This window comes from Arachis ipaensis, chromosome B09 (genome assembly GCF_000816755.2).
Source record: "Arachis ipaensis cultivar K30076 chromosome B09, Araip1.1, whole genome shotgun sequence".
Taxonomy (NCBI): Eukaryota; Viridiplantae; Streptophyta; class Magnoliopsida; order Fabales; family Fabaceae; genus Arachis; species Arachis ipaensis.
The window spans coordinates 35,943,341-35,956,855 of record NC_029793.2 but is presented as its reverse complement, the minus strand read 5'-3'; the positions used below and the strand labels follow the sequence as shown (position 1 = coordinate 35,956,855).

The following is a 13,515-nucleotide window of genomic DNA, read 5'->3' as shown; positions in this document are numbered from 1 at the left end:
AACCACAAAACCCATCCACCCAACCCGATACACCACTCCCAGCAAACAAAGCCCATCAGCAATCCCCGGAAAAGCCCGAAACAATAATCATCAGGATGATTAGCAACCGGGCCTGGACCACCCGCCTCCAGAACTCGATTCGCTCAGTGGCCCCACACATGGATTCTTCTCTCGTCTGGAACATCCTCCATGGCACCTCCTCTTCCCCCGACCAGGCCCTCCGCTTCTTCCGATGGGTCGAGCGGGCCGGGCTCTTCGTCCACGACGCAGGCACCACACTCAAGATGGTGCAGATCCTTGGCCGCTTCTCGAAGCTCAACCATGCTCGCTTGATTGTCCTCGACGCCCCCAAGAAAGGCCTCCCCTGCTCCGAGGACATGTTTGTTTCCCTTATCGACGCCTACGGCCGCGCCGGCATCGTTCAGGAATCCGTTAGGATCTTCCAGAAGATGAAGGAACTGGGCGTCGACCGCACCGTGAAGTCCTACGATGCGCTTTTCAAGGTCATTCTCCGCCGCGGACGGTATATGATGGCGAAAAGGTACTACAATGCTATGCTTCGGGAAGGCATCGAGCCTACCCGGCATACTTACCATTTGCTGCTTTGGGGTATGTTCTTGTCTTTGAGATTGGATTCTGCAATTAGATTTTATGATGAAATGAAGAGTAGGGATATTTTACCTGATGTTGTTACTTATAACACTATGATTAATGGGTATTTCCGGTTTAAGAATGTTGACGAGGCGGAGAAGTTGTTTGCGGAGATGAAGGGGAGGGGAGATACTGTGCCCAATGTGATTAGTTATACTACTATGTTGAAAGGGTATGTAGGGGCAGGGCGGGTTGATGATGCCGCGAGGATTTTCGAGGAGATGAAGTCTTGTGGTGTTAAGCCGAATGCCGTTACCTTCACTACACTGTTGCCTGCGCTTTGTGATGCTGGGAAAGCAGCCGAGGCAAAGAATGTGTTGCGGGAGATGGTGGATAGGTATATTGCCCCCAAGGATAATTCCATCTTCATGAAACTGCTGAGTTGCCAGTGTGAGTGCGGTGACTTGGACGCAGCTGGGGATGTGCTGAAAGGGATGATAAGGTTGAGCATTCCGACAGAGGCTGGTCACTACGGTGTCTTGATTGAGAATTTCTGCAAGGCCAACGTGTATGACAAGGCAGTGAAATTGTTGGACAAGTTAATTGAGAAGGAAATTATCTTGAGACCGCAGAGTTCTTTTGATATGGAACCTAGTGCTTATAACCTGATGATTAAGTATCTTTGTGAAAATGGCCAGACAGCTAAAGCAGAAACGTTTTTCCGCCAGTTAATGAAAAAGGGTGTGCAGGATTCAGTTTCTTTTAATAATCTGATCCACGGGCACTCGAAAGAAGGAAATCCTGATTCTGCTTTTGAAATTTTAAAGATCATGGGGAGGAGAGGGGTTGCAAGAGATGCAGATTCCTACAGGTTACTTATCGAGAGTTACCTGAGAAATGGTGAACCAGCTGATGCTAAGACAGCTTTGGATAGCATGCTCGAAAGTGGACATGTACCGGAGTCAACTCTTTTTAGATCAGTTATGGAGAGTTTGTTTGAAGATGGCAGGGTCCAAACGGCTAGCAGAGTAATGAAATGTATGGTGGAGAAGGAAATCAAGGAGAATATGGATTTGGTTTCTAAAATTTTGGAGGCTCTTCTCATGAGAGGTCATGTCGAAGAAGCACTGGGCCGTATTGAGTTACTGAATCAAAATGGATTCGAGCCTGATTTAGACCACCTACTATCTGTTCTTTGTGAGAAAGAAAAGACAATTGCTGCTCTCAAACTGTTTGATTTTGCTCTTGAGAGAGACTATATTGTAGGCTTTTCAATTTATGATAAGGTTTTAGATGCTCTCTTGGCAGCGGGGAAGACTCTCAATGCATATTCCATCTTGTGTAAAATTTTGGAGAAAAGAGGCGGAACAGATTGGAGTAGCCGTGATGAGCTGATCAAGAGCCTTAATCGAGAGGGGAACACAAAGCAAGCGGATATTTTATCGAGAATGATCAAGGGGACAGAGGGAAGTCCCCTAAAGAGAGAAGGAAAGAAGAAATTTGCTCCAGCTACATAATTTGGTCCGTCTTATTTTTCTTTTTTGGTTTTAGAGTTGAGAAGTATTACAGGGTTATATCTTGATCCTAATCAGTTGTATTTTTTTTTAGAATTCAAGAATTGTTCTTTATTCTGATCCAAAATTGCTATTCCTTTTGACTAACTCTGTAGTCTCATGTATCATAATAAATGACATTACTTCCTTTTATACAAATTTATTATATAAAAGTATAAAACTGCAATATTCCTGAGAAGAAATGTGCTGCGCTAGGTTGGTATATGAATAGGTACGAAACTACTGATACTGCTCATCTGTATGTTGATCTATTTCCCTATATTGTTTCTGCTCAGCACTTCATCCAGCGATTAGGATGCAAGTAGTTATTGTTTGTCGACTTTGGTAGTTTGATTTCGATATGTAACAATGGCTCTATATACTATTTGAATTTGTGCTATGCCCAGGACTTCATTGTCACTATAAGTTCAAATTCAAAGCATCGCCGATTGTTGTTTTGCGCTGCTTGATTGCCCTTTTTGATTGCTTGAACTTTGCATGTATCTTATAAATAATTATTCCAATATTTTTGTAAAAATTAGATAAATATATACGGTATTTGTCATTAATGAAAAATAATGGTACGCTTCGGTGAACAGAGTTAATCTTTATGAGACCACAATATAATATAGGTTTAATTATCTTTTTCGTCTTTATAGTTTTATCAAATTTATAATTAGATTCTTATAATTTTTACTTTTCAATTGGATCTGTTGTTTTTAACTTTATAATTAATTCTTTTCCGTCTCAAAAACATTAAAAATAATAGAATATTTCTTCCAAAAAACATGTAGTTGATCTAATTAGGTTATTAATTATGGATATATTCAATTTGCAGAAAAATATTCCGTTAGCTCATATTTTTTTAACATTAGTAAGGATCTAATTACAAAATTAAAATATAAGGCCCAATTGACAGAAAAAAAAAAAGTATAAGAATCTAATTACAAATTTGGTGAAATTATAAAGGCTAACAAAATAATTAAACCTATAATATATTTGGTTCCATGATATTTTGTCAAAAATTAAATCTCTTGAAAGATAAATTGATGGTCAATTCCAAAAAAAGTAAAACCCCTCCCCGGTCCCTGACCATTTACAAATTGACCTGGCGCCCCCTCACCATTAGAAATTAACAACACAGTCCTTAATCATTCTCTCCGTGTGACCAAAAAGACCCTCTTACTGGTACTTCCGGTTAAGAGGGTCCTTTCGGTCACACGGAGAGAATGGATAAGGACTGTGTTGTTATTTTTTAATGATGAGGGGACCGAGGAGGGATTTTACTTAAAATTGGAAAATAAATATAAAAAAAAGCATTGCTTTAAGTTTTGCATCTAATGCATTCTACCATATTTTACATTTGGACGGAGAGCAAACAACGTTAAACTTAATAGATAGCACGAAATCATTAACAACGAGACTTAACACAAAAGTGATCATTATTTGGGTTGATTAAGCATTATTATGTCTTGGATTTAGGGTTTTAAGAACGACATGTATGTTCTATATTGTTCTATATTGTTGAACCTAAAAAAAAAGTTAGTTCAAGATTATTATTCCATACAACTTTTTCTAGAAAAATTAAACTGCTTTTCTTATTAGTGGAATTAAATTCATCAACCATAATTTTAATAGTAGGGTTACACGTAGAGACTAAATATTCTTTTTAGATTTTTAGAAGCGATATTTGTTTCATCCAAATGTTCGTGATATGACGAATTAATTTTAATTTAATTTTACGTATTTTAATTTTGTTTATTTAGTTACTAATTTGAATTTTATGTCAGAGAATTTAGAGTCTTCTTTATTTAACCTAAAGTTGAGTGAGTTTCTTCGATTTAATTTCCAAACCAGTGAACAAATTAGATTGAGGTATTTCTTTCTTGTTGCATCAAGAAATTGAATACAAAAAGAATCAGTTAATTTTTTATTCAATTTCTTGATACAACAAGAAAGAAATACCTCAATCTAATTTGTTCACTGGTTTGAAAATTAAATCGAAGAAACTCACTCAACTTTAGGTTAAATAAAGAAAACTCTAAATCCTCTGACATAAAATTCAAATTAGTAACTAAATAAACAAAATTAAAATACGTAAAATTAAATTAAAATTAATTTGTCATATCACGAACATTTGAATGAAACAAATATCACTTATAAAAATCTAAAAAGAATATTTAGTCTCTACGTGTAACCTTACTATTAAAATATTTAGTCCCTAACCATCTAGAAAAGGACCTGGCGCCCCCTGACCATTAGAAAATAACAACACAGTCCTTATCTATTCTCTCGTGTGACCGAAAGGATCCTCTTGTCGATTTTCGGGTAAAAAGTAACCGAAAGTACCGGTAAGAAGGTTCTTTTGGTTACACGGAGAGAATGGTTAAGGACCGTGTTGTTAATTTCTAATGGTGAGGGGGCGCCAGGTCAATTTCGTAAATGGTTAGGGGCCGGGGAGGGGTTTTACTCTTCCAACAATAATAACTTAAAGGTGAACACTATGGCAAAGATGCAAGTCTAATAAAGATGTACAGAGGTGGACCTTATATAAAAAGATGTCAACACGTGCCCCTCGTGTCTCCCCTCAGGGAGCAAGCTCTGTTGGAGTGGGTTGCAGTGGCTTGCATCCTTGATAATTAGTCGAGTCATGTCATTGTCGACGGGGTGAGATGTGTCTGGCCCCGTTGATGCTATTGAGCTGGGTCTCATGTCTTTGGAAAATCATTAGAAAGAGTTCAATTAGTATGTTGGGGGTGGATGCTCCATACCTAAAATATGAGAATTTATATGTCTAGTTCTGTTTATATGCTGGACCTCATGTCTTTGCAAAATCATCAGAAAGAGTTCAATTGGTGTGTTGAGGATGGATGCTCCATACCCAAAATATGAGAATTTATATACCCAAGTTTGTTTATATTGAGATAGATATAGATTATGTAAATTATTTTCCATTCCTGACCCGAAAAAAAGAAATTTTTTTTTTTGCAATTTAGAAAAGGGAAAAGGTAAAAGGTGAAACTAAATTTAGGGCATAGGTAGTCACTCCCATCAATTGGCTAATGTGATTATGCAAGGGTTTAGGTTGTTCTGGTGAAGAACCATTTACTGTCACGTTGAAATTCTGAAGTTGTTTAAACGTGTCTGGTGAGTTGTGTTTGGAGATCGATTAGGACACCTGTGTTTGTGTTAGGGTGGGGGTTTTTGTGAACGGTGGTGTAGTTGTAGTGGTTCAATCAGCCCGCCCAACTACGTCGTGGTCGTCGGCGGAGTTGAATCGAGGTATGTCACTCTAATTTTATCTATGGAATTATGGTTGTTCTAGGATAGTACGATGGTAATAGTGGAGTACAATCGAAGTTTACTGGGGAGGCGGTTGTTGGTGCACAACGTCGGGTATGCTGTTAGAGGAAGCCCTTAGAATTTTTTTGACATACGTTGATGTATCTTTATGTAATGATTATGTTTTGACCATATAATGGTGGTTAATTAGATAAATTTAATTAGGGAGGCATTGAGAGACATGCATTAAATTGTGAATGTTGGGTGTAGTTTTTATTCAACGTGTGTGTTTGTTCATTTTAGTATTTTGTTGTAGGTAAGTAATGTTGTTCAAGTTCAGATCCTCGTAATGGTGCTAGAAATTGCGACAACGTGAGCAGCAGTAGTGTCATTCTATAAGTTGTTTTTGAAAATTGTAATATTGATCCAAATAGGGAATTGAGATGTAGTTTGCTGTCGGGATGTATATTCTACTTGAAAGTATGTAATTGTGTTTAATTTTTGGATGCTTCAGGTACAGTTTGCGGGTTGGGCACGAGGATGTCTTTCACAATTCTATTAAGTGATGATTTTGAAGAGTCCAATGCTAGTAGCTGTGAAGAATAGGTCGGATTTTCATCATCTGATGAGGATGAGAGTACGGATTTCAAGTTTGGATCTCCTGGTGGCGAAGCCATTACAAGGTCGCAAGATAAGCCAATAAAAGGGGAAGGTTTTGCTCAAGTAGGGTTGTTGGCTAAGGACTTTTAACAGAGTTTTTGAATAAGAAGAAGAGGCATATGTTGTGTATAAGTAGTTTGTGAGGTTAAGGGGATTCGATGTTCGAAAGGGAGACGTTGGTTGTGTTAATGGCGTGTTAGTGAGGCGCGACTTTTTCTGTCACTGGCAAGGTACTAGGAGCTTGAAGCAATATGATCGTCCAGATAGGATAAAGGAGGAGAGGCTGGAGCACTGGACGGATTGCAAGGCGAAGCTGAAAATATACCTTGATGTAAGCCAATAAGTGTAGATGGTGCGGAAGATTAATGACGACCACAATCACGAAATGGCGTCACCTATCTTCAGTAACCTTGTACTGTCTCACCGAAAGATGAGTGACTGTGACAAATCCCAGGTTGATAGCATGAAGCAGTTTGGTATCACAACTTCAAAGGTGATGGCTTATATTGCGGGGAAGTCGGGCAGTTATGGCATGCTTAAGTTCACAAAGAGGGATCCTTACAACTATGTTCATAAGCAACGACGAGCCAGGATCAGTGATGGTGACGCCATACAACCATTAGTTACTTGGAAGGAAATGCTAATGCTGACTTGATGACTGTTGCCAGATATACAATAGCTGAAAGCAATCGACTTGGAAGCCTATTTTGGACGGATGGGATAATGAAATCTAATTATTGGAAAGGTCCTTGCTTTTGACTCGACTTATCGAGAAAACAAGTACAAGAAACCTCTAGTGGTCTTCTCAGGGGTGAATCATCACAGAAAAGCATGCATCTTTGCTTTCACTTTAGTTGAGGACGAGGAGTTCCGAACATACAGGTGGCTGCTTCTGAATTTTTTGGACGTCATGGGAGTAGAAACCCAACGCTTGTCAACATGGATGGGAATAAGGCAATGAGGGTTGCAATAGTGGAGGTGTTTCCTTCAACTAGGCACCAACTATGTGCTTGGCACCTTAAAAAATTGTGTGCAGAGGGTCAAGGATGTGGAATTTTTGCAAGGTGTTTAAGAAGGCCATATATGCCAACTTTGAGCCACATGAGCCACATGAGTTTGAGCTTTACTGGCAGATGTCAGTGGAGTCACTTGGGTTGGTGGACCATGAAGGACATGCCAACAACAACGTGACGAGGATGGGCATGAAACAGCATGCGCTGATTCATGGTCTGGCCAGTTTAAAACTCAATCTGTAAACGTTAGAATGTCCCAGATAGGTACATTGCAAGAAGGGGGGAAAACTGAGTAAGGTCAACACAATGTTGCCATTAGTGTGTATGGGTATATATGTTGTTATGAAATCTGGTATGTTGCTTCATTATGTAAGGATGCTGATTGAGAACACTAGGCAAGTTGGGCGCCTTCAACTAAATCCTTTTTTTTTTTTTTAAGCAATTACCATGGTTGCTATGACATTAGAATAATAAATAGAAACTCTAATTTTGTGTAAAATTATAAGTCTTTATAACATCAAAAAATATGGTTTTTTATGGTGAGGTTCTTTTAATTTGTGAGGGTCATAGTTAGTTAATTTATCAGTCCTGCAATAGTAACTTTACATTGAATGATTAGGAGCTGACGATGCTGGAATGAGTAGGGTTTAATGAGGGGTTTAGGGTTTTCATTGATTGAATTTGGTTACTGTATTGGACAACAAAATGGTGACGTGTGTAACACCCTAATTCTCCTAAGCTTTACCTCATGCCCTAAAGCAAAGGTTAATCAGAGGTCACGACAATCCTATGGCTTATACATTTAAATATACAGAAGGAAGTAATAATTCTAGAAACCCAATGAAGGAATAAGCTCAAAAATAGAGTTACAAAAGCGCAAAATGTTCGTACGAAGCTACAAACTTAAGGCACAAGATAAAGATATAAGATAACAAGATATAATTATATAAGAGGATATAATAGTCATAAGGAACTAGCCTCAGCCTGCGGAGTATAGGCCGACTAGTGTTATACAGACATACAGAGTTTTGTGAGTTAAAACAGCATATACAGAATCTCTCTCTCAAAGTAAGCGTCTAAGGCAAATATAAATACAAAAGTGAGAGAACTTAAAACAAAATAGCCAAAAGACTCCAAAACATGATAAAGGTCCTCCGCTCTGTCACCATCAAGCAACTCACCGAGGTGGGTTGCGACCTGCATCTAAAAAATAACAAGTATGGAATGAGAACCGAAGGTTCTCAGTATGGTAATAGTGCCTAGTAATGTAAGATATAAGACCCCAGGATGCCAGAGGCAATCCTAGAGCTTCATATCAATCATAAGATTTAACTTAAAGCATAACTAAAATCAAAACCATAACTTTAGATCCTTTATGAAACAGGGTAAACTATCTTAAGGGATTTCTAACTATCAGTTCACCGCTGTCCCACAGCCTTCACCAGCCTAACCGCCATGCGATCCCATCGCCACCGCTTACCGAACCTCCTCAATCCCAGTAGAAAACACAAATAATAGCAATGCAAGTAAAGCACAAGTATAACATGTATATTAGGAAATTCAAGAAGCAATTAATCATGTTATACAATTAGGCAAGCAATTTCAAGTCGGCAAAGCAAACAAACAGATAGAAGATGCACATGATGAATGCCTGTCCTATTTGGCTGTGATATCACATTGTTGGTTCAACTGTCAACCCGACACATCTCCATGGAGATGTTTCCCTTCGGTCTCAGAATGAGAACCCCCGAGATATCGTGCCCGGAACACGGTCCAGGATATAGTGCCTGCACACTCTAGTGATTCCGAAGGGATGCGAGTGGGATATTCTTACCATAGACCTCACATCTCAACGTAAGCAGGATTAACCAACCATCCTTACTCCGCCGCCGCGACCTCGAAAAGCGGGATTAACCAACCGTCCTTGCTATGCGCATAGCGTCTCAACAATCTCAGTATAAAATAATATAGCAGTGGCTTTCATAAATCATTTTTCAATACATCAGTAATCCATCATTCCATTCCGAGTTCCTGACTCGTCTCAGCCATCATCAATTCATAATTTCCACAACTCATTACCTCAATCGTCATTGCAGTACTCCGTCATTTCACTCAACAAATCCTTCCTCTGTACTCCAGAAACCTAAGCCTTCGTTTTCTAAACTTTTTACCCGAATTTGTCTAGTTAACCTACTTATGGTATTCTCCATGTCTCCAAGCCTAAATTCAAGTTAAAGAATTTTAAATAAGTGTTACGGAAGTTTACAAGCTTGCCGAGAAAGTAAAATAGTTAAAAACAAGGTGTTTATTGAAAAACAGGGTAGTGTGCGTACGCATAGGGTTGTGTGTATGCACTCCCAGAAGAGTTTCTCAAAGTGTGCATATGCACAAAAGGCAAAATTTACCTTGTTGAGTTCACACATAGAAACGTGTGATCGCTCCCAACAGAACGCACTTCCCAGCGTGTGCGTGCGCACCAGAGTGTGTGCATGCGCACCGGTGTGTGCGTACGCACGTTTTCAAAAAATTACAGGGTGTGCGTGCACCCAAGGCTGTGCGTACGCACAAGTCAAAATATAGCCACTGTTTAGAGTGCGCGCACAGCAGTGTGCGTACGCACACAAACCAGAAATCACAAATTCTGCAACATCACATAATTCATATTTCTGACACCAACTTCCGACGATCATATCATTTTCTGCAAAATTCCGATTACTACAAAATCTATATCGTTTTAAAGCTTTTTGAATTATCTTTAAGTTGATATAAAAATCATTCAATTTCAAAAACCGTAGCTCAAGATATGATCCGTCAAAGTTCACCCAAAATCCATTTTTACCAAAAATCTCTAAACCTCAATTTTACCAAATCATTTATTCCACATTCAAAACAGTCCTAATGTACCTAGATCCTATTCACATATCCTCCAATTCATTCCACAACCTAAAATTCACATTTTCATCATTTCTATACCAAATCATCAATCAATTCATTAATCTCTCACACAATGCGCAATAACATCATACATCAATAATTCCTCATACACAAATCCATCACTTACCACCCATCATTATCATAATAGTCATCCAAAATCAATCTTAACACAACATCAATAATCCATCATCATGCAACATAAACTCAAAGTCATCATACATCATAATCATCAACATTTAATGTCAATCATATCCTATGGTCCATTAGCCTTTGTCCCAAGATATTACATATTACATAGAGAAAACCGAAACTATACCTTGGCCGATTTCCAATATGTGCGAAACACCAAATATGTGCCCAACAAGCTTCCAATCACAAGAGTTAGCTCCCCAAAGTTCCAATTCCACAAGTTCAACCTCCAATTGAGTTTTACACCAACAATATTCAATCTAAACCACATATATCACTACAATTAACCACTAAACTCAAAATCTCAAAGATCCACAAGAGGGTTAGGGTTCTTACCTTTCCCAAATATCGTAGGATCACAACCCAATAATTTTTTCATGCTAGATTGATCCTAAACACATCAAAATCTCAAAATCCCAAACACTAGATTTTCGAATTTTTTTTGGAAGGAAAGGCTGAGAGAGAAAATGAAATTTTCGCACCAGTTTCTTGGGTGGGTTTTGTAGATCTCTTCGTGGTGATCGCGTGGCCATAAACGGTGCGGCGATCGGAGCTCTGTAGCTCAAGTTATGAGCTTGAGAAGTTAGAGGTGAATAGTATCGATGGAGGGTTTCTCTCCTTCTTCCCATCTCAACTGCATGTGTTGTGTTTTGTGGTTGAGTATGGTTCATTAATGGTGTTATATGTATTGGGCTTGGGCCCAACTTGGGCCTAGTTTAACCTGTTAGCGTTTTTGGCCCGTTTGGCCTAATTTTAAGCCAAACCTTTAAAATTAGTGCCCGATTTTTAACTTTAATTTATTTTCTAAGATTTTCTACTGTTTTTATTATTCTCGCACAGTATCGGACAAACTTAAGCCGGTATTACCGGTTAATTTACCAGTACGCGTTTTTACACAATTTTCTGAAGAAAATTATATTTTTCAACTCAGAAAAATCTACTGAGTCCAAATATCATATTTAAATTTTCTAATTAACATTCTAGATTTTTGGAACCTATTTTAGGCAATTTAATTATTTAATAAAACGGTTAATTAATCGTGATTCTTACATTCTCCCCACCAAATAAAAAATTTTGTCCCCAAAATTTAGTGATTACCTGAGAATAGCTCAGGATAATCCTTCCGCATCTCAGACTCCAATTTCCAAGTATGCTCTTCCACTCCTGCTCTCTTCCAAGCAACTTTGACCAATTGAACTTTCTTTCCTCACAGTTTCTTCACACTAGTGTCGTCAATCTACAACCGGTGTTACTTGAAACGTCAAGTTCTCCTTTAGCTCAACCGACTCAGGCTCTAATACATGAGTCGCATCCGACGTGTACTTACGGAGTTGTGACATGTGGAATACGTCATGTAAGTTAGACAAATGATTATCACACGCTAATTACAAAAAAACACAAAAAACACTAACAAGGCTAGCTGTGCCCAATGCCAACGGTCCACCTACATTGATTATTTGTATTTATCCATTACATCATCCAAATAAATCTGCTATCAAAAAGTAGTGATGAAACAAACAGCCCTACAAAAGAAGGATCATGGGTCTTCGTTTCACTTGCGTCAATAATTCGAGTTATTTGTATGTCATATCCATTTTATTTTGACTAATTGGATCCAACACTAAAATATATTTATATATTTTGAATATGCACCCATCATCCATATTGGTTGATTTCTATGGGCACATTGAAATGAACCTACTGGCTCGTATCAACAGAGGCTCCTACGAACCATGTTGAGTTTTGATCATTTAGGGGGGGGGGACCCAATCCCAAAAATGAAACTTTGGTCTCTTTCTTTGGTTTTCTTATAGTTTTGCTTGACGAATAAGTCGGTGCATAGTCTTGAATTCCAATCTCTACTCAGAGTTCTGCACTTCCCTACTGTTTTTGGGTCTGCTTTCACAAAGATCTTCAAGATAAGATCATCACTCAAGAATAGGAGATGGCATCTCTTTGGTGGGATATCACTCATTATGACTATATAGAGATTAAAGGTTTGGGTAATGGAATTTAGTGAGTTAGAGGAATGGGCTTCAATTGGAATACCACCCAATTATTTGTCCTACCCTATTTATATAATTAGCTTAGATAGTATTCATTTGTGGCATTGTTTCATCGTTTATTATGACATTGGCATGGGTCAGGTAAACTAATCATTTTTTATTGCACATCAAAAGAGCTGCGAACAACATTCTATTTGTATTAAAACCTGAGTAGGATATAATTATAGTAGATGATGAAAATTTAATTAATAGGTATTTTTCTTATTCATTGTAAGAGCAATAATTTAAATTTGATGTATTTAGCTATATGCTAACGTTACTTGTGATGGGTTTTGGCGATTGTAAGCTATAAGTTAATATGTGTTATTTATATTGATGTCAGATTTAAAAAAATATGTTAGAATCCCAATAAATCAATTTAATGAAGGATGAACTAATGAGTTTTCTGATGTAATAATCCATGTTCTATAATTCAACAGAATAATAAAAATCTGAATTGTATTTACAAATATATGTGAATAAGTCACTTCACCAATAAAGGGCTTCTGTAATGCAAACCAATAACTTACTAGTTGAAATATCATATAAATTGTGTCTGGGTTGCTTATTTTTGAAAAAATTTATTGTATAACAATACTCAATATAATTTTCTTTCTTTTTTGTGAAGATATAAGGTAACATGATTAGGTTAGATATAACCTATTAAAACGTAAGAGTATGTGCATTGACGCTGTTTTTTATCCATAAAAAATTGGTATTGACCAGTGGTCACTCATGAAAATTTCTTTCCACACAATTGCTTTATGCATAACTGCTCTACCCTTTGCTCCCTTCCCAGTACAAGTTTTCACTAATTAGCAAAGTTCTAAAAACTGGTTCAGACCGGCCAGTCGAACCGGTTGAACTGCGAACTGTTGCAAAAAAATGAATCGGTCAGACGTCAAAACCACCACTTTTAAAAACTGTCATTAAACTGTCGAACCGTGATCCGGCCAATTTTTTGAATTATGAAGCAAACGCTGTCATTTAGTTGGTGCTGAACCCTAACTCCGCTACTCTAATCCAGCCCTAACCAAACTCCAGACTCCAGAACACGCTCTCTGCCTTTCTCACACTCAGTCAAGAGCTCCTCTCATCGAGCCCCTGGTCCTCCCCCACTTCCGTTCAGCCACCGCCTGCTCCCTCACTTCCCCTCCATCGTGTAGCAGCCATCGCAACTTTCCTTTCCCTCCATCGCACAGCCACTGTGCGAACGTGGAAGCCTCTGTCGCACAGCCACGGACCCGC

General features: G+C 38.2%; 1 protein-coding gene and 1 long non-coding RNA gene across 2 annotated transcripts in view; both read left to right on the top strand.

Moving 5' to 3' along the window:
* LOC107615396 (pentatricopeptide repeat-containing protein At2g37230) overlaps positions 1–2,307 on the top strand; it is a 13,833-nt gene extending 11,526 nt beyond the window's left edge. Inside the window, exon 4 of the mRNA XM_021111847.1 lies at positions 1–2,307. This exon is cut by the window's left edge and continues 41 nt beyond it. Within this exon, the coding sequence (XP_020967506.1) occupies positions 1–2,108 (2,108 nt within the window). The 3' untranslated portion in view covers positions 2,109–2,307.
* Positions 4,690–7,522, top strand: LOC110266579. Its single transcript, XR_002353995.1, has 2 exons — positions 4,690–5,426; positions 5,941–7,522. It is a non-coding gene; the product is annotated as an uncharacterized LOC110266579 (long non-coding RNA).